General features: G+C 39.3%; 1 protein-coding gene across 1 annotated transcript in view; it reads right to left on the minus strand.

Annotated features, from left to right (window-relative positions):
- Window positions 1-3,359: 3,359 nt before the first annotated feature.
- Window positions 3,360-27,027, minus strand: part of oca2 (oculocutaneous albinism II) — a 43,965-nt gene continuing 20,297 nt past the window's right edge. The window contains exons 15-24 of the mRNA XM_034582934.1: window positions 26,635-26,767; window positions 24,787-24,934; window positions 24,258-24,315; window positions 23,965-24,073; window positions 18,029-18,156; window positions 17,434-17,493; window positions 16,575-16,679; window positions 15,143-15,236; window positions 13,895-13,988; window positions 3,360-3,552 (exon numbers count right to left, since the gene is read on the minus strand). Of these exons, the coding sequence (XP_034438825.1) occupies window positions 3,465-3,552; window positions 13,895-13,988; window positions 15,143-15,236; window positions 16,575-16,679; window positions 17,434-17,493; window positions 18,029-18,156; window positions 23,965-24,073; window positions 24,258-24,315; window positions 24,787-24,934; window positions 26,635-26,767 (1,017 nt within the window). The 3' untranslated portion in view covers window positions 3,360-3,464. The remainder of the gene's footprint in view (window positions 3,553-13,894; window positions 13,989-15,142; window positions 15,237-16,574; window positions 16,680-17,433; window positions 17,494-18,028; window positions 18,157-23,964; window positions 24,074-24,257; window positions 24,316-24,786; window positions 24,935-26,634; window positions 26,768-27,027) is intronic.

Below are 27,027 nucleotides of genomic sequence, written 5' to 3' on the forward strand. Positions count from 1 at the left end.
TTAAGCTAAAATAACCTAGAAACAAATGCATCTCGCACTGAAGCGATCAGGGAATGGAGTCATGGTATTGAGTTGATACACGCGCTCAACTCATTGGGAGTGAGTTTCAGCTGTCAATCATGATGTTTTACCTTGTTTTTATAGCATTAAATAACTAAAACAAAACTGAAATTGACACTTTAACAAATGTTGACAAACGTGTATATATCTATACTGCAGCCTGCCACAAGGGGGAATCAAGACACTTTGGATTCACTTTTAGGGAGCAGTCATGTTATACATCTTTAAATACAGTCTGTGGTAAATTCCCATTTCTTTTAAACTCCATTTCCCCACTTTCAAAAGCAAATTTGAAGTCTTCAAACTCAGTCTGAGAAAACCCTGATGATCATCAGAAGCCTGACGTAATCAGGGTAATGTTCTCAGACTGAAGTCCCAAAATCCACAAAGGACTAAGTAACTGTTCCTTCAGGCTAAGTATCACTTCTTATAAGAATCAGACAAAATCATTCAGAGCCAAATAAAATCCAGAAACATCACAAACTTTATTCATGTTGATCTTTGTCTGAACATTCTGAAAGTTTCCAGGACATTCAGGCGGGGCAGTGCGATAAATAGTTTAACTGGAAAGGGCTACAAAGTTGTTGCCTGTTTCATGTGACACTATTTACATGATTAAACTGCTTCTACATGGTTAACTGAACTAAATCAATGAGGTTACATGAGATCATTGTGTACACAGTACAATATATAGTATACAGAGTTTAGATCTATACCTGTGTTATTTCATCTGTAATTAAATAATCTGTCAAATGTCTTTGATTTTAGTTGTTCAGACTCAGTCACAGACCGCTGAGATTTCTGAATCCAACAAAGTACTATTTGACACAAACCGTTATAAAATCCCTTTCAGTGGGTCTTGTGGTTCCATTAAAATATGAACATTATACACTTGGTGAACTGAGGGGGAATAAATCATGACCAGTGTTCTACGTCTCTAAGAGAAAATCAGTGTGATACTAGTCAACAGAGATCATTTGCTGTGGTTGTAAACAGAGCACATGAATTTAGAAAATGACAAAGAGTCTGACATCAGAGGCGACTGGACTGGATCACTTACACCAGCTGTACCCACTGAGGCAGTAGCACCATGTTCAGCATCGTGGATTGTTCGAGCCATTTTTGTCAGTAAAAACTCTTTTTTTGGTCAAAGCTCCGGTAAGTCTGGTCCCTGATGGTCTGCACTTTACTCAAAGACCCATTTACGTTAAAAATATACTATGGCTACAATGCTTCAAACAGTGCCTGTAATCTGATCACTCAATCGGGCTACACATCACATTACAGTGAGCAGGGAGGTGTTGGTCACATGTATGAGCACACTACCGGCAGCCTTAGCTTCAAACAGGTCCCATCCGTCAAAGGGCCATAGTGAGGATATCATTTCAAACAGACAAATTTAATAGATTGTGGAGTTAATTTACTTAAACTGCTGGAGTTATTGAAGGCACACTGGCTATTATTCTCTGACGCTACTGCGGGACACACTCTGGGTTCACCCTCACCTGACCCTGAAGCTGTGAGGTGCACCGTGGATTCTCTTTCATCTCTTGCAAACGTTACTGAGGTGTCCCCCTTCGTCTGTAGTGTATTCCTCCTGTCAATCACTGTCTTTACGATCAAGTTGGTCTGATTCACACTCACCAATCTCTCTGTTTCATTTTAAGTTATGTTAAAATACCAATAAACATAAATGTTTTTATTGTTGCCTGTATTTTTATTCATGAAATGGGCTGTTCTGTATTTGTGACTGTTTTGTAGTAGCCTATTGTTCTCTAGCTTATCTTGAACAAGACAAACACCCTGTAGGTGATATGAAACCCTAATATAATAAATAAGCAATGAGTAAAATATTCTGATTATGAATAAAATATTATGGCAAACTATAACTTATATAAAATGATATATTGGAGAAAGAACTTGAATACTGTTATTAACTGTTAACAGATCTTGCCAACACTGTCAGTAACTATAACTAGGCTGTAGCTACCATCTAACCCAGTGGTTCTCAAATGGGGGTACGTGAAGGCACTCCAGGGGGTACATGAGATTAAAAAAATATATATTTAAAATTGGCATCCATTCAAAAATCCTTTCAAAATAGTTATTTAATAAATATTCAATAAAATATAAGTGTTTAATAAATCAGACACTGATGGCACAGCGCTGTGTATTACATCCTTTTTTCAACCAAAAATGCTTTGCGCTGGTTAGGGGGTACTTGGCTGAAAAAATATTTCACAGGGGGAACATCACTGAAAAAAGGTTGAGAACCACTGATCTAACCAACCTGATACTGTACAGACAGGATTCACTGTATTGTTCTATAGATGTGGTGACAGGGCCCAGTGGACTGCGGGAGCTGTGCGGGCTTTATTCTACCGCAGCGTTGCCTTTATGGTAAATTTCATTTGAGTGTTACTTTTTTAAGTAATTAAGTAATAGTACTATTAAGTACAGAATAGATGCTCCAGAGAAGGGAGAGGCTTCTCCGCATTCCATATGTTTTTTTTTGTAAAAAAAAACACAACTAAAGCAACACTTTGTTACTTTAACTGAGCCTCTGCAGCCACAAGTGGATATTAAGTCTGTTTGCCTGTTTATCTGAGCAGTTAGGCAGTTTTCATGAGCAGAAAACAAAGCCTGTCAATCGCTTGACCACTCACTAGAGGAAAATGTATCAATGTTTTTGATGCATCGATCCAGACATGGACGACTGCATCGATGCTACGCATGTAGTTCATCTGCTACACCCAACATGAGATGCTCACAGCCAGGACATCAGGGTTTAAGTGACCGGAATGATCTCAATTTCTCTTCCGACATCATCGATTAATAACTAAATACATGTGGTTTTCAGTTTGTCACCTCGATTCTGCCAAGGGAGGCCAGGCGGGACCACCCAGGAATTCTTGATAAGTGTCCTCTGTGAATATCGGAGATGAACGTTGGTTTTGAATGACTTCTGTATATACTGATCTATAGTTTGACATTACTCTTGAACGCTCTTGGACTGATTCCTTCAGTTTAAGCTTCTGATGCTTCTCGTTGGAGATCATGTCCACTAACTAAAGTTACATATAGTGCAGGAGGAGGTGTTCAGGGGGCAGAGTGAGAATGAAAGAAGCACCAGACGCCCTATGATAAACCATCTAGATTATTTGGATCCTGTGATTTTAAGGGAAATGCTATGATAATTTCTAGCTTATGTTGAGCTGTCCATTATTCTGAAAGTGTACATAATGCATTTAAATCAGAAAATATACCATGAGAACCAACTGGAATCCTTGCATTGTTTTCTCATTATGTTGTTTTATGGGGGTAAGGCCCCGGGATGCCTGAGGCCGCCTCTGGCACACACGTGAATATACACAGTCTCTTTGGTTATGTACAACAGGTGGGGATTACATGTTCCATCCAAGTCCGATGTGGGTAGCCAGCAGGTAGCACATGCCAATCATACACGTCATTATCATCATGGGGAATCCTAACCTGTGAGACAAATTAAAAGAACAAAAATTTAATTAATCAACATTTTATTCTTACTGAGAATGTTTTAGAAATCATAGGAAATAACCAATAATGGTGTAAATGATGAATTTAGGGAGAGAAACAGTTATGAGTCTGTACCACCAGACTTAAATGTCAGTCCGGCAATTTAGAGTCTCCAATCATCCTGACCCCAATCAGCACATCTTTAGGCTGTTGGAGGAAGTTGGAGAAAATGCATGCACACGAACTCAAGGAGAAGTCCAAACAGAAACCAGGATTCAAACCAGGAACATTGTTGTCGTGAGGCGACAGTGCTATCCACTGTACCACCGTGCCTTCTCGTCTGACTAACAATCTGAATTTGTGCGCCTCTGACAGGGTAAAGTTCAGGATATTGTGATATATATCTACCAACAACAGGAATGTAAATAGCTTCATGGTGCAACAGCAATGATCACAGCCGTTACAGTAGAAGCAAGTAGACTACAGGCCAGCCCGCTCTGCCAGTTTTCATTCCTAAATTAGTATCATCAATTTCAAATGTGTACTTAGATGACTCCAGAACTGCAGATGGTTTGTCCTTTGGATGTGTACCATGCCCTATATGGACACATGGCTGCTCTGAGGGCCAGAGAACTGTTTGCCCTCAGTCTGTGACACAGATCAGTTTCACAGGACCAAGGCAGAAGCAGAAAATACATGTAGAGTTAGTGTGCCAGCAATTCATCTCTGTCAAAGCAGCCAAGGACTAATTAAAACTATAGTGCTCCGACTGAAAAATGAAGTGCAGCGTATCGTTAAAATACTATTTAGAGCAGATGTGTAACAGTACAGTGTGAGATGTGAGGCACAGACTAAATGTATAATTCAGCCCCAAATAAAGCAGAAAATACCTACTGCTGCCATATGATGACTCACATCACTGTTTATTAGCTGTGCTAATCTTCCTATTGAGATTAATGGGAAATAACAGCCTGTTATTACTAATGAATGACCAATTATAATGGGGATGAAGCATGAGTCAATTGGTCTAAATGCAGTTGTGTTTTCCAGCAGTATGCACCCATTAGCCTGATGTGCACTTCAATACAAAAACCATTGCTGCTCACACACTCAGGTTAGAGAGAACGTCACAGACAAATGTATGGAAGGTTGACTGTGTTCGATTTTTCGAGAAAGAAAGACCACATGCCTCTTTGTTGTGTGTTTTCCTAGAATGATCCCTTCTCAGAGTATCTCAGGCCTGTGATGACTATTATAATTCATTTAGCACTGATGCTCAGTTTCTGATGGGCAGTAAGTCATAGATAATTGCTTTGTTTCTAATTTCCCATCTGCAATTTACCTTTAATGTTAATATTTTGGAGGCTGGATCTGTTGTGTTTATCTGATTTACCGGCCTTCATTAGTTATCATCTGTGTATGTAATCATGTGCTTTATAAATAAAACTGCCTTGCCTTGCCTAACTTGTGGGTCATTAGCAGCCGCTTAATAGAGCTATTGGCACCTGTGGGCTAATTTAAGAAATGTAAAAACTTTTACAATGACTGTGTGATTGTTGACTGACTTGCTTATATGCAACATGCTAAGGGAAAATCTGTCAATAAACAAAACATAGCAAGTGAGAACAATGTAAAGAGTGAGCACCCACTTCAGGCCTGAGCAGCGGTGAGCATTAAATGGAGTATAATTTTGTCTAAATAAAGATCCCACATGTTGCCAATTAAAACGGTCTTACATTAGTTAGGTTTTTGAGATATTTTCAACAGCTGGCCAAATTAAATGTTCGGATAATTTAATCATTATCATCCTTTGTTAAACTGCATCATAGACAACTACTGTCCAATCAAACATCTAATCATATATGAAAAACAGCAAAGAACAACGGGTTCAGTACATGCACACAGAAAATGCAAATCCTCAGGAATACAAAAAAATGGTCTACACTCAATAACAGTGCAGACCGTAATCTGCTAAAAAGCGATTCATGTGCATTATGTGCTTTTTATTCAGAAATTGAAAAAAATAGCAGCTCTTGACCTATTCTATATGTTTTTCCTCTTGTGTAAGGTATTTTCAATCAGAAGCACCCATTTTAAAATGACCTTTCACAATGTTCCCATTCATCGGATCCTCTGCACTGAAGAAGCAGAGAGAAGCAGACAAGAAGCCAGGGGGACCCTAAATTCAAGTGGAAGTGGTTTATGTGTGAGTGTCTTTAGTGCCACTACTTTTTCTATATTCACATGCATGGAATTAAACAGTTTTAATATGCATGTGGAAATGTCAAATTCGTATTTGAACTAAGGATTAATGAGTCTATTCAAGCACTTAAACTCATTAATAATGATATCAGTGTGGCGTGGTGGTGCATTTAAATTGCAAGTGTCAAACTTTTTCAGTAGACAGTTGAACCGAGTCTCAAAGGTCAGGGTAATTATCATTTCTTATTTACACATCAAAGGTTTAATCAGGAGGTGAGGAAAACCTTCAACAAATGTCTGCCAGCTAAACAAAGACTGAACCTGAGCATTTCCTTCTTGCCTGTTCTTCAATCACAAAAACATCTCCTTAACATATTAAATTTGATTCTGAATAAATCAGATTTATTATTTGAAATGAACTCACAGCTATTGCAATAATTCCATAGACTCTGCAAAGTGAAGCTAATGTGGAAGTGCCTTGAAACCTGTATTCGGTCCAATGGCCATCAGAGGGAGACTCCACTGGCTGCAAACATGGCCTATTATAATAATATAACATAATAATAATATTGCCCGCTGGTGGCTGGCTGAAGGAATAATAACATGTTAACAAATGAGAGGTACACGTTAAAACATTTTCAGTAACTTTGGTTTCAATTAGTTATTTGATGCTATAAACACAGAGTGAAACATCAAGTTTGACAGCTGAGACTGATATGTGATTGGTCGAGCACGGATATATTGGTGGGACCTCACTTTCATGGCTCCATCCCCCAATCGCACAGAATCTGGCTCTAAATGCACAAGATAGCAGCGATTGTATCTGGGATATCTGTTTGCTGTCCTGGCTCCTAAATGGTGGAATGAGCTCCACATTGACATCAGGACAGCAGAAAGTCTATACATCTTCCGCCGCAAACTAAAAACACATCTCTTCCGACTATACCTTGAATAAAATTTTAAACTAACAATTTAGTAGCACTTAAATGCCACTTACTTATAGCACTTTGTAGTTTTGCTTTTTTGAAGAAATTGTACTTTCTTGATTCTTGTTGTTCTGGGTTTGTACCCTCATGGTTGAATGCACTTATTGTAAGTCGCTTTGGATAAAAGCGTCAGCTAAATGAAATGTAATAAATAATGAAATGTAATATTTTAGCTTGATTTCTGGATAGTGGTAGGAAGTAGAGACGCATTGTTCATCACAGTGGTCAGTTGCACAAACAAATCTGTTTCTATAGGAGTCCATGAGAAAATGACCCTACTTCTCACTTACAGTAATTTATGTAGCAAGTAAACATTTTTGTACAGAGTTTTTAATCCCAACCAAGTTTCAAGTCTTTTTCAATACAACATGATGTTCATTTTGTTAATTATGGACGATAAAGCACAGTAGGCATTGGGGTATGAACACCATGTGATTGACGGTTAGTACCAAATATGGTAACTTCTGGTTTCAAAAAACAAGATGGCGCTGGACAAAATGCCAAACTCGAGGCTTCAAAACAGCCGTTCACAAATTAATGGGTGACGTCACGGTTTGATGCCACTTGAATAACTCTAGTACCAGTGTACGGATGGAGTTTAACAGCATTTGAATGCAAAAAGGTTTTAAAGAACAGTCTGATGGAATATTTGGCAAGAGTCAGGTGAGAATTAGGCTAGAAAGCATTAACGACTTTCCGTCGTTCCATCCATTGTCATGGTCTCCACTTCAACTACTACACTATGGTCTCAAAGCCTTTATGTAACATCCACAACCTCTGACTAAACTTCTTTGAGATACCTCTCATTCAAACCTTAAATAAAACCTCTGCTGGCTCCCTGCACCACAATGGATTAGTTTATTTGGTATTAATTAACTGTAAGCTAAGCCTCTGCTCCCCTTAGTTACTGTTGCTATGTCTTTCGAGCTCTCCATTCTTGCACAGACCAGATTAACCATTGAAAACTCTTTCATTGTGTTTGAAAGAATTAGTTCTTAATTTCAGAGGCATAAGGAAGTAGATTAACACTTCTAGCTGGCAACCATATATTTTGTCGGCTAAAGTGATGCTGTTACCAACAGATGGTTTTATAGATGTTTTGGAAAATCCACTTGATGCCAAAAGTCCTCACCAGCTAATGATCCGTGTAAAAGATGTAGAATTAAAGCTACATTTGAATATTTCATTCTGTTTGGCTGCTTTGCAGGCACACTTGAATAGGTAAGATTCTTCTTCCAGGTCTAACCCTAACCCTAACCCATGGCTCATGAGGGGAATTACCTAACGATGGAAGCATGCTCCTGTTGTAAAATTTAGTTTTTTTAACCCATTTTCACACAGATTATTGAACCATTTTGCAAAGTGGTGTTCCCGAAAATGAAACATCAGACCATTGAACCATTCAGCTCACCCTGAGGCCAAAAAAAGTCCATAAAACACCATCTCCTGAGAGTAATGTAGCATTCAGCAGTATAGATGGAGGCTCACAACATCTTACTGGTGTATACTGAATATTGATCTGTAGTGAAGAAATTTAGTTTATATTGTGCCTGTTGCTAACTATTTCATCCAATGTCAGATATAATGGCTTTTAAATTGTACTCTAAATAAATATGGTTTCACAAGGTTAAATCATTAAATGGTCCAATGAGAGACTCATCATAGAGAGTGACCCTCATTGTGAAGTGAATGTCCACTCAAGACGGATGGAGTAAGGAATCTCTAAACTGTTATCCTAGACAGACAAAGTGAGGTCACTTTTCTGCTGATTTCCCCATCACGGCGCGCAGCATGAAGGGACAGAGGACAGATGTAAAAGTTGCCACAATGCAGCATAGAAAGAAAACAAGGTCAACCTTATCTAAAAAAAAATTCCCATCCTACCTTGTGATCTCATACATCGATATAATTGCATTTGATGGGAGCTCTTTGAAAGTCCAGATGGAATCTCAAAGACGCTCTTTAGATAAACAGGGGGACGCACCTCTGTCATTGTAGAGGCTGCTTGACACTGGACAGCACTGCTCCCTGTATGACAATACCTTTACTTGTGTGTAGTTATAGAGAGGTATAGAATATACTACCAGTATTTCTAAAAATATACTGGATTTTTTTGTGTGCATGTTAGATTTCATGCAAATGAAGAAAGCGCGACTGGCGTCTCTAGTGCAGGGGACGATTGTCAAAGCTCTCTTTTGAAGATGCAAAGAACTGACTGAATGGGAATATTAATTGATAATAATATTACAAATAAATTGTACACACCTAAATCCACCCTACAATGCATCCTAAATAAACACTTTAAATAATTAAAGTAAATAAATTCAACATATGTGACATTAGAGTAGTTAAAAGGTTAAAATCAATTAATTCTGTTACATGGTGAGAAACATAATAATGGTCGACTGCACTTTTAAATCAGCTCAAATCGTTATTTGATTTGGAGCCTGTTTGTTTACTGTACCTGTTGGTTAATGCACAGTCCAATGGGAGCTTTACCAAAGTACAAATATACAACTGAAATGTGGTACAGTGTGGTTATTAAGTTTTTGATCAGGACTCTGTAGTGATTTTATTTGGGCTCGATACACAAGTCTTTCAAAAATCCTGACACACACCCTTGTTTCAGTGTGTTGTCCTGTTTCTGCCCCATCATTAACCTGCAGCAAAACAACTTCATCACAGTTTAAAGAGGAGATTACATTAACACACACCTTGTAATTTGATTTAATAATTCCTTTTTGTGCTACTTTACCAATGTCAACTTGTAAACATTCCAGTGGGAATTACTGCTCTTAATACTCCACTGCATTTATTCAGTAGTTAGTATTACTACAGTATTTAGATTAAGCTTTACATTAGAACATTGTAAAAGATTAAAAAACTAATTGCTCCAAATATCTTTGGCTTAGGGCTTTAAACTATTCAAAAGTATAGATACAACTTGTTCCACCTTAACCAGCTACAAGAGCCAACTGTTGCTTATATGTGCCACAAGGGTAATTTTTTCTGCATTTTTTCTATTTCATATTGTATGAGAAGGACTTTATTCTACTTAATTTGTTATAACTAAGGCAGTGCCTGTTCAAAATGTGTCCATACAAGCAAATTATTCAGCTTATTCGGCTTGAGGAGCTCTTTCCAGGCTGTTGGTGTGATGTTGTGTGTGTCAGTCTTGTTTGATACAGCTGAAGTTTGCTGCTCCGCTCTGACAGTGGCTCCACTCCGACAGTGGCCTAATCCCAATTCCCTCACCTTGGCCCCTTTGTCTAGTTTTGAAGTTTCCTTTTAGAGTTTTTAGAACTCCATTTGAGTGGTAGAAGTAGTTACAGTGGCTGTCTCTGAACTGAACATGTGAACAATAGCAATGACTCATACCCTCAAGGTGGACAATGCCTTATATACAATAGAGAAAGTGCTTTTGCCATGATCCCCAGGTCAATTGTCTTAGGAGAAGAGAGATGATTATGACCTAGAGGCATGAAAGAAGAAAGAAAGATCAAACCAACTTATTTCTGAGCTATTCAGGGCCTCTCATTTTCCTTTGTGATGGTCTGTCAGAAGAGAATTGTGGACTGATCAGGGTCCTGGATTTAATCGCTTGTTAAAGCACTAGTCAGTCCCAGCTGCCTAGAGTCACATACTAACACTTCTTTCACCCTTACCTGTTTCTCTGAACAACTGTGACCCTTGCCATAGACAGCCAATTACAGACAACGCTTCAGCTAAAAGCAATGCATCTTTCCAATAACTGTGAAGACACTAGTACAGTGTGTGTGAGCGAGAGCAGAGCTGACAGGATGCAACGGTTTTTTTAAGCAGATGGACAATCCTGAGTCTTTCCAGTGCATCAACACATTTGTGGACGTACAATAACTCTGATGACATTCTCCACCAATTATTTTATTGACCTTTAGTGGCACTTCACAGCAGAATGAGAAGGTAACAAGAAACAAACAATAAACAGGTAATTGTGATATATCCTTTCTTAATGCCAGATGTCACCTATTGTTATTCTTTTCCACAACCAGCCACAATTGCTCCACAAGTAATCCCACTAATGCTCCTCTTGCCTTTTTATTTGTTATGATTACTATTATTATCTGTCTTTTAATAATAGTTGTTCACATTGACATTTACTCATTTGGCAGATGATTTTATCCAAAGTGACTTGCAACTAAGGGACAACACCAAAGCCTCAGTACACTAGAAGACCCTCAAGTAAGTGCTACAAGCTAAATCTGTTTAATAAGACAAAGAGTTGAAGTTTAGTTGAAGAAATGAATCAAAATGCAAAGTAACATGTTAAAATGTTAGAACCGTTAGGAGAGGAGGCATTCTCAGAAGAGATAAGTCCTTAAGATATTTTCTTAAAGGAAGAGTGGGACATCCCTACTCTGATACCATTTGGTAGTTCATTTCACTATTGGGGAATCACAAACAAGAACAGTCTGAACCGTGACTGCCGTGTGTGCAGGGGTGGCAGATCCAAACGACATTTCTTGGAAGAACAGAGAGGGTGAGAAGGAGCATAAGTCAAAGGGTTTTAAAGTGCTGGAAGGCTGACATAACAATGGCTTGTACCACTAGTAGGGAGTCATACTGATTTGGGACAGGTTCGATTTTGTCTTACATTGTACAATACAAAGCTGCCATGCTGGGAGACATATGCAACATGGTCAGAAAATGAAAGCTTGTCATCAAAAAGAACACCCAAGATTCCCGTGACCTTAGCTGGGGTTAGAAAGAAAGAGATTTGATCTTCATATTATGATAGAGATTCAGTGGCCAGGATGACTTAGAGTTTCTAAGATGTTTAGTTGAAGGTGGTCCTCATCTATGTAGATATGCCTGCGAGACAAGCGGAGAATTATGCCCATACCATGAGGAAGAACATTTGAATTGGTGTTACCTGTGTAGCAGTGATATGAGAAGCCATGTGAGCAGATAATTGGACCCAAGGAAGTAGTGTATATTGTAAAACGAAGGGGCCCCAACACAGAGTCTTGGGGAACCCCTGTGGGTATGGGATATGGTTGTTTGCCCTTGCCATGACACATTTAAAGAACACCCAGTGACATATGATTCAAATCTTAAAAGCACTTAGCCTGAGATGCCCATATTGGAGAGAACAGATGGTGAACGGTATCAACGGCTGCTGATAGGTCCAGAAAGATAAGAGCCGGAAACTGAGCTGCATCCTTACCTACCCTTAGGGCTTCTGTCACAGATTATAGAGCCCCTCTTAAAGCCAGACTGATTTGGATCAAGGAGACCTGTTTGAAGACTGACCTTTCAAGAGCCTCAGATAAGAATGGAAGTAACAAGATTCAAGGATAATAGTGCTCAACTTGAGCAGAGTCGAGTGAAAGCTTTTTGAGGTGATACCTGAGCCTGTTTGAAAACAGTTGGAAATGATCAGGAAGACAGTGAAGCATTTATCCCAGGACGAGGTTGATGAGAAAGGGTACCCGTGTAATGGGACAGCTACCAGTCAGGAGTCTGATGCACCTTTGACGTTCAGGATTCATCGTCTGGGTACCATGACCAAATTTCATGGCAAACCATTCAAATGTCATTGATTTATTTCTATCTATTGCAGACAAATGCCACCAACCCCCTGTAAGTAAACAATCTTTGTCACTCGATCAAGTGGAAACGTTTTTTGGGAACCATCAGAGCATTGGAACAGACAAAGCCTTAAATTATTGTAGTGTATGATGGCACTGCTGCCAAATACTATCTGTAAATAAAGAAGTTTCATGTAAACCCCAACTGAAAACACTCAAATCACCAACTCAAATAATATCTACAGAGCAAAATCCAAAAAAGGAAATGGTCTGACACTCTCTTTTAGTAGCCCAGTGAGTCAAATGATATGCTACGTCCAAGTGATTGCACATCAAGACTAATCAGACTTATATTCAACCTTCTTTCAATAACTCTGACCGTATCCACTTCTCGAACAAAGCAAATTGCAGAGTATATCTGGCTGTTGCGTCACCAGAATTGAGATTATTGGTCAGCAGGTGGCAACCTGGGAGGCAGCCTTATTACCACCATGCTTGAAATACAATGGAGTATTTTTGCCATTCACTCGGGTTTCAGACACCAGAGAGTCAAATCAGGTCTGAGTCTTTCACTCAGTATCAAGTCAACCAATCACCAAAAAGTTTGAATGTTTATGCTTTTTTGATTGAGTCTACCAAACTGTAGACCATGAACACATATTTCTGCAGTTTGAGTTTCCAACACCCAATATAGTAAAACGTGTTCAGTGCCCTTACAGTGTCAGTGGAGAGGACACAAACTAGAATTACTGCCCAGAACAGATGACATCATCCAATGTCTGCCAGGTTGTTTCCGAGAGTTATTTAACTGACAGAAGGGTACACTGCTCTATATATCCCAAGCAAGGTCAGGTGGAAAAATCTTAGTTCTTCTTCGACAAATAAACTAAATGTGGCAGTGCCCAGAATTATCTCACCGCCCCCCCCACAAGCAGAGCAACATGCGAAATAACACAAGGGCATGCACAAACACAATTCAAGTCACTGTTTTACAACACTGAGGGCTGCAATATAGAAATTATGATTATGTGTTGAAATATTTAACAATGGTCAAATTCAATGTGCAGAAAATGACAACACCTTTTGTATGAACATGTTTTATGTGTATACGCAAATGATTTGATTATAAGGGGAGGTTATGTATATGCAAATTATGATAGAATTTATTGAAACATATTGATATTTATGCCATTTAGGTTGAAGGTTGTAGTACATGGCTAAATATATACATATGCAACCTATATAAAGACAGGAGATTATTTTACTCAAACATTTGATAAATCTAAGCCCTGAACTGTGATTCTTGAGGCTGTTTTATAAATATTCTGAGGCAACTCAGTTCACATTGTTGGCATCTCCTATTGTAACATATGACCGATATTAATGTGTAAGCACCACTTCGGGCAAAATAGCCTATGGTACAGGATCCACGGTAATGAACAAGTCTGACATTATCCAATAAGATAAATTATCAATAAAAACTGTGCAAGCCACATCTTGAAATGTGGTGTTTATGACCCATTTCTAACTTCAGATTGCATAATGTGTTGTGTAAATGCTGTTGAGGGAGAGAGAGCTCACCTGAAGAACTCCATAAAAGAGAAGCCGTAGCCATGTTGCTCAGCAATTCCTGCGCACACAACGTTGGCTGATGCTCCTATTAATGTTCCATTTCCTAAACAGGCAGGACAGAAGAAATTCAAGAACATGGTTTAATGTTTTTATTTACCACTAAATATTGAGGTCTGAGTTCAGTGTCACATAAAACACATCTTTCAACAAGGGCACAAGGATAATGTATACACTGATATTAAAATACTGGAAATCATGATCATCTTTCAGCATTCTCTGTGTATTTTCTGCCTTAATCTATAAAGTTTTACTATTTTATCTACTGTAGGCAACATTTTGACAGTCAGGGTGTGTATCCACCCTGCCGCTCGATAACGCTCACATCTCAAAAGGTGTCAGTGTGGGGATGGAGCTGGGCAGTGGCAGCATCATACTGCAGATCGATAAGGACCTGTCACAGCGCAGTTGATTAAACTGAAACACTGAGACAGCTCTCTCTCTCTCTCTCTCTCTCTCTCTCTCTCTCTCTGCTGCACTGTGCTGAAGGGCCGGCCGCTGGTGTGTATTAGAGTCTGAATGAAGCGACCTTTGAGGGCCTTGGGCTGCTCTCACAAAAAGCATAGCCTGACTTCCCCAGAGAGTGACACAGCTGTACAGTGTGGCTGTCACCTGGAGCATATAGTAATAATAATAACTTTATTTGGATACACTTATCTAAACAAGGTTACAAAGTGCTTCACAAAATATATGGCAAAAAATGAATGAATACAAATAAAAGGTATTCAATATCAGATGCCACCACCCGTTCAATTTAAGCCCCAAATCATTAAGGTTGAGAACTTCAAATTCATATAGCAAGGTACTTTGGCGACTGTGGAGAGAAGAAACTCCCTCAATAACTGGAAGAAACCTCTAGCAGAACCACTCAGTGTGGGCGGCCATCTGCCTTGACCGGTTGGGGTGAGCGGAGAAAAATGGGGAGAAGAGGAGAGGTGGGTGGCAAAGAGGGGAGACAAGAGGGGGCGGGGGGAGGCACAAACCGTTGTGTAACCATCATATTTATGTATGATGTCCTCTTCTGGCAGAGGCCATCGATAAAGATCCACACCCTTCAAACGGGGATGGAATATAAAGTCCCTGGTGTCTTCAATGAACTCGGGGAGGTTTTTGTGTGTTTATCCCGAAACAAAACTGTCTCATACCCTATTGTAGTACTTTTTACTTTATTACATGAAGCAGATAAAATGAGAGGCTTACCCCCGAGACAGGCTCCCATTGCCAAAGCATAGATGAGAGGTTTTACTGGCAGGTTCACATCTGCATCCTTACTCAAGTTGATGAGAACTGGAATCTGTGAGTAAAGACAAATTGGAAATTATAAAAAAAAACCACACACTGATTTTAGTTTAATACCCTAAAGCCTTGTTTCAATCAAAATGCCTGCCCTTGGTTGGGAAAGCAACCCCTAACTGAGCATTTAGAAGGAATATCAAATAAAAAACAAATACTGTATCCTCATGATAAATTTGCAGTTTAATGGCTGGTTATCACAGACTTGTTTGTGCTTAAGGATATAAAGATTCAAGAGATACAGTTGATGCTTCTGTCATTTTTTCTTGTCAGAATGGGGAAAACAATTTTTTTTCTAAACTTCAGTGTATTGTGACAATCGACTGATACATGCACAAGTTTGAAGTCCTCTCTTTTCAAGTTGAACAACATTTGCATGGGACTGGAAAGTGACAAACTATCAGAAGAACGTCTTCAAAACCACTGGATACAGTTGTACTGAGCTGACGAGTCAAAAATCTGATTTCATTCTCGCCAGCAGCGTCTCATCCTGTCAGTATGATAACATCTCTTCCTTTTCTCTGTCATTTTAATTGAGCACACTGGCGGGGGCCCCAGCAAAACATTGATTTCTCTTCAGTCTTTTCATTTTCAGCCAAACAGACAAAGGAGTGAGGTGGCAGTTGCTCTGATACTTGAGTATCGTATTTGCATTTGGACCAACATTGTTTCCTCTGCTTCTTATTTGTAACTAATTCATCAAATTATGGCCTGTTCTGGCTGTCTATTGGAAAAATATACATGTTTAATTTCCATATGACTTAAAACATGAGAATAGCTAATATATAATAATACAGCTAGGAGTAATCAACATGTAATAAATTATGTTGGAAATCACATATATTATGTCAAGGCAGAAAAGTTTATCTCAGTACTGCATCAAGATAAGTATTTCTAAAACCAAGATAGCACTTTGTAATGTTCACTTCTAAGTCTATGAATTTGTTCCTGTGTGGTACATTAAGTATAGGAAGAAATAAAACCTATCCAACATATATGACTCACTGTAATCCAGTCAATGCACCTATTTGTGGGAAAATCGGTTATCATATTTTTTATTTAGGCTATTTGTTATTTATATGATATTTATTTAGTTTAGCTCTCCTTAAATTTACTGCTGCAGCCAACACATCTCGCGACTCAAATCTTTACTTTGAAGGCGAGCGGTCTCTGTTTCCGTCTCTGAATTTCCTTGTTCAATTTTAATGGAACAAGTTGGATAATGGAAGAAGTTGACTCTGAGTTGTGCTGAAGTGCATTGGACATCTTCCGTCTTTTCAACAACAGTGCAGGGAAATACTGCAGCGTGACTTCAAAACATCCCAGTGATGCTTCTCACCATGGTGGCAGTGAAGGGAATGTTGTCAATGAGAGAAGAAGCCAGAGCGGAGACCCACATCACCAGGATAATGGCTATGGCCAAGCGCTGGTCTTCTGGCACCGCCTGAGGGGAGAGATAATAAAAACGATAGATAACTGCAACTTTCATCGTCACTCAGATGCACCTGCCAACCTCAGCCCATCACTGAGTAAGTCTTTGACAATGAACCTTTCTTTGGCGAGCAGACGCTGGGACGATGAAGCTGTCTGAGGGTGTGACACGACCACAGGTGGTGGCATCTGATAGTTGTGTCTACAGGTGTGGCGTACGCACACAGCGAGGCCAATTCTCCGCATGTGACAAGCATGATGTTGTTTGAACACCCCCCACCCCCTGATTGTTTTCTCTTAGATATGCATGGCCCAGTTAATGCAGACAATATCTAATCCGTTCACCTGTCCTCTACCTGCATCAAGAGAGAAAGGCCATGCTCCTCTACCCAGCATGTTATCCATTGTTTGGGGATGCTGAGCAGGTCAGAAAGCATGAATAGCACGCCACCTGTCATGTGTGATTATTAAACTTATACAGCCCAACAGTGTAAACACAAGCTGACATATCTATTACAGGTGCAATTCTATACTTGCTCACAATACACACTGGCAAGAAAATGGGTGAGAAAGACCCCAGGCCTCTTTCAGCTGCTGACAGGTATCAGAAGTAAACAAAATAATTGAATTCAGAGCTGTGCTGAGCAAAAGGATCAATATGCATGAAATGCAGCATCATGTCACCTGTGCCCAATTATCAATTACGCCAGTCGCACTGCGCCCTGAGAAACGACTGTTAAGGTTGAGAAACAAAGGAATAAACTCACTTTTATAAGCAGCGCTGTCTGTTCTCCAATATAGTCGATAAGCTGCAGCTGGGCTAAAGCCTGAAAAATGAAGAGGAGAAGATTAATTTTTAAAAATGTGAAGAGAATACGATATAGGTGGGATTAAACTAAGGGAAGAAAAGCTATTAATAGACAAATAGACAAAGACAAATATATTCTTGTTATAGTTATTGACACAGAAATCAAAAAAGGGCCATTTCTTATTGTTACTGCTTTATGACAATGTACACTGTTTAATGTATAAACAAATAGTTTTGCTAACGTTATTTTCTTCCTTTCACTTGGGGATTCATGCATAAAGAAATAGATACTTTTCACGTTGTAAGACAATGATGGATTTTCTGTCATTATCCAGTGTACTGTCAATAGATCCAAGCACTGATACTGTTCTCCTGTCATTTTTCGTGAGGATGCTTCTCAGAGAGGTGTCGCTAACCTTACATCTACCCCACTTTTTGTTTGTTATAATTACAATATGTCACTAATAGAAGTTGTTGCTCGGCATGCGGCTGTAGTTTTCACTGTCAGGAGGTTGAGATTTCCATCAAAATACTAAAAATATTATAGTAAATACCTCCATCAAAACAAAGAGGCCAGCAAAGAAGAGTAGTGTGGCCCACTCCACCCGGTGCAAGATGATCTCAAAATCCTGGATGTCAGCCAGAACCAAAAGCCACAGTGCGCCCAGGATAGCAATCCAACCTGAGAGAGAACAAGAGACTCCATGTGACATCTACCTTTATACACACACATATACACTACCATTCAAAAGTTTGGGGTCACTTAGAAATTTCCTTATTTTTCAAAGAAAAGCACTGTTTTTTTCAATGAAGATAACATTAAATTAATCAGAAATACACTCTATACATTGTTAATGTGGTAAATGACTATTCTGGTTTTTAATGAAATATCTACATAGGTGTATAGAGGCCCATTTCCAGCAACTATCACTCCAGTGTTCTAATGGTACATTGTGTTTGCTAATCGCCTTAGAAGACTAATGGATGATTAGAAAACCCTTGAAAACCCTTGTGCAATTATGTTAGCACAGCTGAAAACTGTTTTGCTGGTGAGAGAAGCTATAAAACTGGCCTTCCTTTGAGCTAGTTGAGTATCTGGAGCATCACATTTGTGGGTTCGATTATACTCTCAAAATGGCCAGAAAAAGAGAACTTTCATGTGAAACTCGCCAGTCTATTCTTGTTCTTAGAAATGAAGGCTATTCCATGCGAGAAATTGCGAAGAAACTGAAAATTTCCTACAACGGTGTGTACTACTCCCTTCAGAGAACAGCACAAACGGGCTCTAACCAGAGTAGAAAGAGAAGTGGGAGGCCCCGGTGCACAACTCAGCAAGAAGACAAGTATATTAGAGTCTCTAGTTTGAGAAATAGACGCCTCACAGGTCCTCAACTGGCAGCTTCTTTAAATGGTACCAGCAAAACGCCAGTGTCAACGTCTACAGTGAAGAGGCGACTCCGGGATGCTGGCCTTCTAGGCAGAGTGGCAAAGAAAAAGCCATATCTGAGACTGGCCAATAAAAAGAAAAGATTGATATGGGCAAAAGAACACAGACATTGGACAGAGGAAGATTGGAAAAAAGTGTTATGGACAGACGAATCAAAGTTTGAGGTGTTTGGATCACACAGAAGAACATTTGTGAGACGCAGAACAGGTGAAAAGATGCTGGAAGAGTGCCTGACGCCATCTGTCAAGCATGGTGGAGGTAATGTGATGGTCTGGGGCTGCTTTGGTGCTGGTAAAGTGGGAGATTTGTACAAGGTAAAAGGGATTTTAAATGAGGAAGGCTATCACTCCATTTTGCAACGCCATGCCATACCCTGTGGACAGCGCTTGATTGGAGCCAATTTCCTCCTACAACAGGACAATGACCCAAAGCACACCTCCAAATTATGCAAGAACTATTTAGGGAAGAAGCAGGCAGCTGGTATGCTGTCTGTAATGGAGTGGCCAGCGCAGTCACCAGATCTCAACCCCATTGAGCTGTTGTGGGAGCAGCTTGACCGTATGGTACGCAAGAAGTGCCCATCAAGCCAATCCAACTTGTGGGAGGTGCTTCAGGAAGCGTGGGGTGACATTTCTACAGATTACCTCAACAAATTAACAGCTAGAATGCCAAAGGTCTGCAATGCTGTAATTGCTGCAAATGGAGCATTCTTTGACGAAAGCAAAGTTTGAAGAACAAAATTAATATTTCAAATAAAAATCATTATTTCTAACCTTGTCAATGTCTTGACTATATTTTCTATTCATTTTGCAACTCATTTGATAAATAAAAGTGTGAGTTTTCATGGAAAACACGAAATTGTCTGGGTGACCCCAAACTTTTGAACGGTAGTGTATGTCACATATTTCATGAACTCATCTAGTTGACATTAAACCCATTGTAGAAGATTCTCATAGATTTATAACACTGGCATTGATTTGAGTTTGGAAAGTGGATCAGGTCTGTGCTGTTACTACCAATTACCATGTTTTTGTTTATACTGAAAATGTTGGTTATTATGAGCTATAAATTCTCAAACCAACATTAAAGAAATTATCAAGTAAGATTTCTTTTAGTTAGAAAATATAATAATAAATCAAAAAATATATAATAACATAGAATATTTTTCAAAACTCTTTTTATCTTTGTTTTTTCACACATTGCAAACAGCAAAAAAAGCTGTCCCTACAAAGAGTAGGGACAGCCAGCTTCACTGAGGTTCTTGAAAAATGTTATGTGTGTTTGATCTTTTAAGGATCAAACACACTTAAAATAAGGAGCATATCTGTTCCAAGCCTCATAGGATGGAGGAGAGGGTGACTTCCAACAAAGTCATATTTATTGTCCAGCCAATAGAGTCATGAAGGCCACAAAGTCTGCTTTAGTTTTAGGCAGGACCACTGTGTCAGAGTGCTGTTGATGCAACTGGATTAAAGGGCACCTAGAGGACCCCTGATAGAGTTTTAAAAATATTGGACCAATAATGATAGAGAGATGGACAGGACCAAAGCATTTAAATCAGTGAGGCAGGAGATTAGGTCTACACCTGTCGCAGATGGGGAAGGTATCGGGATAAATTTGAGAGAGTCTGAGTTTCGTCCAATGAGTGCGATGTACGATCTTACATTGGATTAGACCATGTTTGGCACATATAGATGAAGAGTGGACCCGGAGGAGAATATCATTCCATAGATCATTTGTAATGTCTTCGCCTATATCCCACTCCCACGATGTTTTAACAGCCGACAGTGAGGAACTCTTAAGAGAGATAATTCTGTTATATCCACACGAGATGACACCTGTCGACGTAGGGGGTGGTAATAGAAAAGCATCAATGAAAGGGTTTACAGGCTGAGAGGGAAATTGGGGGATTGTGTGCCAGGTAAAGCTTTGAACCTGTAAATATATTTTTTTTTAAATAGACTCTTTGGGACATCAAATTATATATAGCAGAGAGCTGTTGAAAGGATGCAAAAGTGCCCTCAATATACAAATCTCTAAATGACTTTACGCCAAGATTAGACCACATGGAAAAAGCTCCAACTGTTAGAGAAGGACAAAAAGCATGATTTTTGACTACAGAAGCCTGCAGTGAAAAAGTTTGCAATCTAAAATGGCGTATAAATTGATTCCAGATTTTAAGAGTTGTCTTGACTAATATTTTTTTACTGAATTCTGAGCAGGTTGAACCACTAGGTGTGTAGACCAAAGCAGCCAGTGAAGATGGCAAACAGGAAGATGCTTCCAACCTCAACCAAGCTGGGGCATTATGCAAGCTGTCCGCATGCAACCAATATTGGAGTATGCGGAAGTTGGCCCCCCAATAGTAGAAGTTAAAGTTTGGTAAAGCCATGACCCCCAACCTCTTCGGCCCCTGTAGGTATACTCTGCGAATTCTTAGATTCTTTTTATCCCAAATAAACCTTGAAATGATCCCATCAAGTTTTAGAAAAAAAGATTTTGGGCTAAAGATGGGAATGCATTGAAACAAGGAACAGGGAAACCAGACAAAGACAGGGAGCAAAGCAAGAGAGACACACAAGGAAAGGAGTTTCAAAATAAAAACCAAACCAGTGGTGGATCTAGGATTTTTCTAAATCAGGGGCCGTGAAGGGGTGACAATTGACACCGAGGGGCCATTTATGTCCTACATCAACGATCAATCCCTAATTCAGTAAGGTGCATATTTAAGTCATTTGATTTATACTGTTAGCTCTATAGCTTTGAGTAAAGCCACACATTACTGGATATATTTTTGAAAATTGTTCCTTATTCAAACACATTGTGTTATTCAAAAAAGCTAAGAAAATTTTAAAACATCACAAATTGTCATATGTACTATTTGTATTGTTAGTATTTTAGTCGGTGTTTATCGGAAAACAGTACTGACAGGACAGAGGCACTTCAGGGGCCAATCAGATTTCAAAATCCAAATACACAAACAAAGTCCCAATACATGGAGATTCTGAGTCCATAACTCCAGAAATGCCAAATACAAAAGTACTTAATTCATAGGAGTTGTTATTCGACGGAAGAATTGTCACAAATGTTTTTTTTCTAGTTTTTGATTTCCTCACAAGTAAGGTTGTCTGAAGCTGCTTCGTTAACCGGGCCAAGCACAGGCAGCAGATAACAAACCTAGAGAGCTCACCAATCAAAAAGTGCTTTGGGCAAATATGAACGCTTTATGAGAGACTATCTGTTACACCTGAGAAAACAGTGTCTGAGACAGGAAATGTGCAGTGAAAAATGTCTCATCACTGTTGTCTTTAAAGTATACAGAATGAAGCAAATGAACATGAGGCTAAAGTCAAAAGATAAAGAGATTTGTGCTCTAGCACAATGTCATGTTGACTCATAAACATTTGATTAGATAAGAGACTGTGAAGTCTCTGCAGAAATAATCTGTTAATTGATAAATAATATCACTAAAACTGCTAAAGAAACAATTTATTATCCATTTTTACAATATACACAAGTTTTTAGAATTTTTCAACCAGGATCAATAAGGATTCATCCAAACCACAGATGTAACAACACAGCAGCTCACACAGACACATTAGAGAGATCAAATGACCAGGTAGGAAGCAGGCTTAGATTCAATTTTACTGTGTGAAGTTAATTACATTTTAATGAGCTTCTAGTTTGGAAACACGTGTGAATAAATCGGGTGGGCTTGCAGCAGTAAGGCAGCCCTGACTGTGACCTGCATGCATTAATGAGAGCCGTGTTTGGACAGACGCCTGTCCCTGCACAGAGACAGCAAACACACCACTGTGGGGTCATTCCCATTTAATAAATGTCACCGAGAGGTAACTCGAGAAGCACCTGTAATTAACCGAGCATGTTTGGTGAATGAGCGGCCTCCGCAGCGAGGGGAGAGAAGATATCGTGGGTATGAAGACAGCCATCTTCATAGTGTTAGCATTAATGAGTCGCTGTCAAGGTCATCTGCCAAACACTTATCCCAGACATCACAGTCTGAGGCGTCAGACAGACAAGATGTGACCTCAGCCTAAACCACATGACCTGATTTTACAACATGTCTGAAATAAGCAGGAACGTAGGCTCAGAACCTTTTGTATATTTCCAGGAGAAAACTTGTTGCATCAGCAATTGGAAAAATAATCTGTCAAAAGATCTGTGTGCTAATTTGGCCGTGACGAAGATTTGCGGTAACTTGAAATGCTACTCAAGGAATAAGTGCAGCATACAGATCATTTATCGTATTTTGACTTTAAGATTTTGTTAACAGATTTCTTATTCTTTATCTGGATGTGTCTGCTCAACAACCTGTTTGTCTTATAAACTGACTGGTGACATCCAATCATATTCATGCTGTACATGCATATTATTACCTTTTGCCAATATGGCAACACAACATGTTTGCATTCAGTTTATATTGAACTCATTCAGCAGACATAAAGCAAGGCAAGTATTAATTTGGAATTTCTTTCTGTGTCCATCCAGGGAAATACAGTATGTTTTACTTTAACTTCAATTTAGTCTGTCTGCCTTTGGTTACTGGGCAGGTGGTGTACAGTGGGTTTTGAGAGATCTCTCATTGAAAACAGACAAAGTAAATCATTGACATGTGTGTAAACGTCTTATGTGTAAAGTGCTTGGAAACCTGGTTGTTGTTACCTGATGTTGCCATATGTACTTTGTCTGTAATTAAGTGTTACTGCTGCTGATCTTTGCCAAAAAACGTTTCAGAATCTTAGGTCACATATTGTATGAAAGTGCCTTCTGCAGTTTCACTGGAACATTACTCACCAACAAAGGTTTGAGCTAGCAGCAGATGAATAGACATAATTTGATTGGTCTAAATGCAGCTCAGTATCCATGTAATTTGTTGGGTAGATTTTCTAGTCAGCCCATTATTTGGGCTCATTTCAAATGCAAGGACAGAGGAAGCTGTGTTTCATAATTACATGACAGAACCTATAACCACCCTGTGGGGCCTGTAAAAGCAGCTTGGTAATGAGATGGTGTGGTACTTACCGAGCTCTAGATGAATGCTGGGAACAAAGGAGTTGAGAAAGAACATGAAGATCACCACGCCAAGGACGGACACGCACTTCACCAGGAGAACTTTGTCAGTTATTCTGTGCTGTGGAGGACAAAAACATATTCTTTATGAATGGGGAGGAAAAAAGCAGATTTTATCATGAAACTGACAGCATTTGTCTAAAGTGAACTCTGAAAGACTAGGCCAACTTCATTACTGAGATAACATCAGTGCACCACAGTGGATGAGGAGTGTGTCTGAGATGATGTACTGTATGAAAGCTTACCTTCTTTTGCAATTCCTGAATGTTTTGCTCCCAGTTCTTATCCTCCTGAGAAATTTGTCTATTCAGACAAAGCGACATTTCAATCCCATATTAATTTTAAATCATTCTATCAAGTGTTAATAGACAGAATAAAACATTCAATTGTAGACTAATCTCTTTGTCAACAGCTTGAAATGTTAGGTACATCATAGACAATTGCATTGTATTATTATCGAATTGTATTAATGGATTTGTGCAAAATAATCTAAAATAAAGTCAGGTAAATTGGACAGGTGTGTTTCTTTTCAAAGTACAACAACAATATAATAAATATTGAATCATCTCATCTACACAATATGCATCTATCATCTATCGTCAGGTCACCTGGATGAGGGTGACAACAAACTACAACACTGATGATTTGTCCGAAATCTTTCATCACGTGTGAAAACCATTAGAAACACATGCAGTAAAAGCTACAAAATAGAAACATGTTTTACGAGGTGATAAAAGCATTCAGATAATCTGCTTTCAGTGCTTTTCTTTTTACCTTTGGAAGGTTTTCATCATTTTGCGGAGAAGATTTTCCAGGTTAAGGACTTTTTGCATCAGGAGGCATTTCACAGCTGTCTCCTCTCGGCTGGCAGGGTTAATGCGCTGAGCCGTCTGCCTCCAAACCAGGATCTCATGCTTGAGTTCTGTAGGATCAGGAAGCAGAGAGCAGGAGAGTTATCTATTTGTGTTGTGCATGGACTACATAGTCATCGCGGTGGTGAAGCTGTGTAGCAGTATGGAGCATTTTATAGTGAGGGATTTGGTTGCTAATAGCTACAGCTGAGGATGACTAAGAGGATATTAAGATGTTTTGGTCAATATGCTGTGAGCTCCCATAGAGGGACTAATGCATCCAGGCGATGGGCACATTGACCAGCTGAGGAGCAGGCAATGCTGAGGCAGAGATAGACCCTGAGGGAGCTGGACACCTGTGTCGATACCAGTAGGTCCCCTTCTATTTTCATTGAGGTTGCTAGGTGACCCTAATAGGATCTAACTGGCACAGGAAAAAATATTCCTGTAAGGAAATCAGCACAATTATGACAGGGGCTTTGTGCTGATTTTGCAGCTCTCTGGACCAGGTTGGCGGGAGAGGCGGAAACTCCACAGGGTGGGATTTTCAGATAGGCTATTGAACAGTCACAGTTTTCGTTTGTGGCTTCCTTCACTCTGCCCTACGGCTCAGTGGGACAAAATTCCGCTGCAAACACTGCGTCTTCCTCGCTCCTGGACTGGGAGCAACGCAACAACAGTGGTCTGTTTTCAATTTTCCCCAACCGAGGTTCTTCCAGGGGGGTGGGTAAGGAGGGGGGCAATATAGAGGTAAACACTGATAAGAGGGGACTGCGGGAGAATTGTTAACAAGTCATAAATATCCATGTTTTATTAGTTCTGCCTTAATACATCCACAGGGTCTCATATACAAAGATTTACAGTGACACAGAATTGATGGAGGACATAGCTACTGTCCAAAATAAACACAACCTTTTATTCTTTATTAATTATCTATTAAATTATATTACCCCTACTCTGGACAACTTTCCAAGAGTTGAGGAAAAGCTCAATAAAAATGTTCTCCTCAGTTAATGGATAATTACCAACATATAAAAAGAACTGTGGTGTGTCACATTAGCAGAATGGTTCATACAAAAGCACAATTATAAAAACGTTTTTTTTCGGCAGTAACAGTGAAACTAGGCAGCTGTCTGATCAAGTAAATCTGTTTGTTCACTGCCAACTGGTCAAAGCCAACAGTGGGTTTCTGAGATGACTTGTGCGAGCTGAGCTTTGAAAGTTCTCCTCCCCAGTTAATGTTGTTTAAATTGGGCTATCACCATGACTACTGTAATTTATCCCAGATCAAACTTGAGCTTAAATTTTCTAGGAGTAGCTATAAATCTGGTCATCCTAAACATTAGATAAGGTCATTCTATAAGGACAATGTAAATGGAACACTATGGGAATTACCTGAGGCAGAGGGGGCATAGTCTTCAATTCAGACAGCATGATATATCATATGTAGGAGTTAGAGGGCTGAGGCCATAACGCAGCGTTAATTACATTTCTATGAGGCCAATGCATCACTTTAAAAAGTGAGAGGCTTCATTGTGGGCAGATTTTCTTAGGGTGTTAATGGTCAGTACAGTGATAATCATTAAAAAAGAAATTAAGATTCCGCTGCATCTGCAGCTTTACCACAATTAAGATTTCAGCTCGATGACAACGAGATAATATTCCTGTCTGATAGCAGCCATCATCACTTCAAACAATCATCAACTGTATAGAAAAATATAAGGGGAAAAATGCAAAGTATCAAAAAGTTTGAAAAAGCATTTGAACTCACCAACTATTTCAATTGACTCTTTGTTGTAAAGTTTTTTGTTCCAGTAGAGCAACCGCAGGAAAGGAAATGAGGTGAAAAGGACGAGGACTATCCCGAGGAACATGTAGCCCGTGAAACTGGCAAAATCAATCCCCTGAAAGACACGATAATAAACAGAGTTTTAAAAGCAAAGACAAATCAAAAATCTTTTCATACATAAGTATGTGTGCTAAGACATCGGTTTTGGTTAATGATTGTATAAAGTGTTGCTCGATGCTTAAAACTGTCCTCTGTAGTTCTGTAGAGTTAAGGCTGAAAGAATCCTGAACCATCCCTCAGTTATTCTGCTATAGACCTAGACTGCTGGGGTGACTCCCATGATTCATTGAGCACCCTTTATCATACCTTGAGGTA

This window comes from Hippoglossus hippoglossus, chromosome 4 (assembly GCF_009819705.1).
Source record: "Hippoglossus hippoglossus isolate fHipHip1 chromosome 4, fHipHip1.pri, whole genome shotgun sequence".
Lineage (NCBI taxonomy): Eukaryota > Metazoa > Chordata > Actinopteri > Pleuronectiformes > Pleuronectidae > Hippoglossus > Hippoglossus hippoglossus.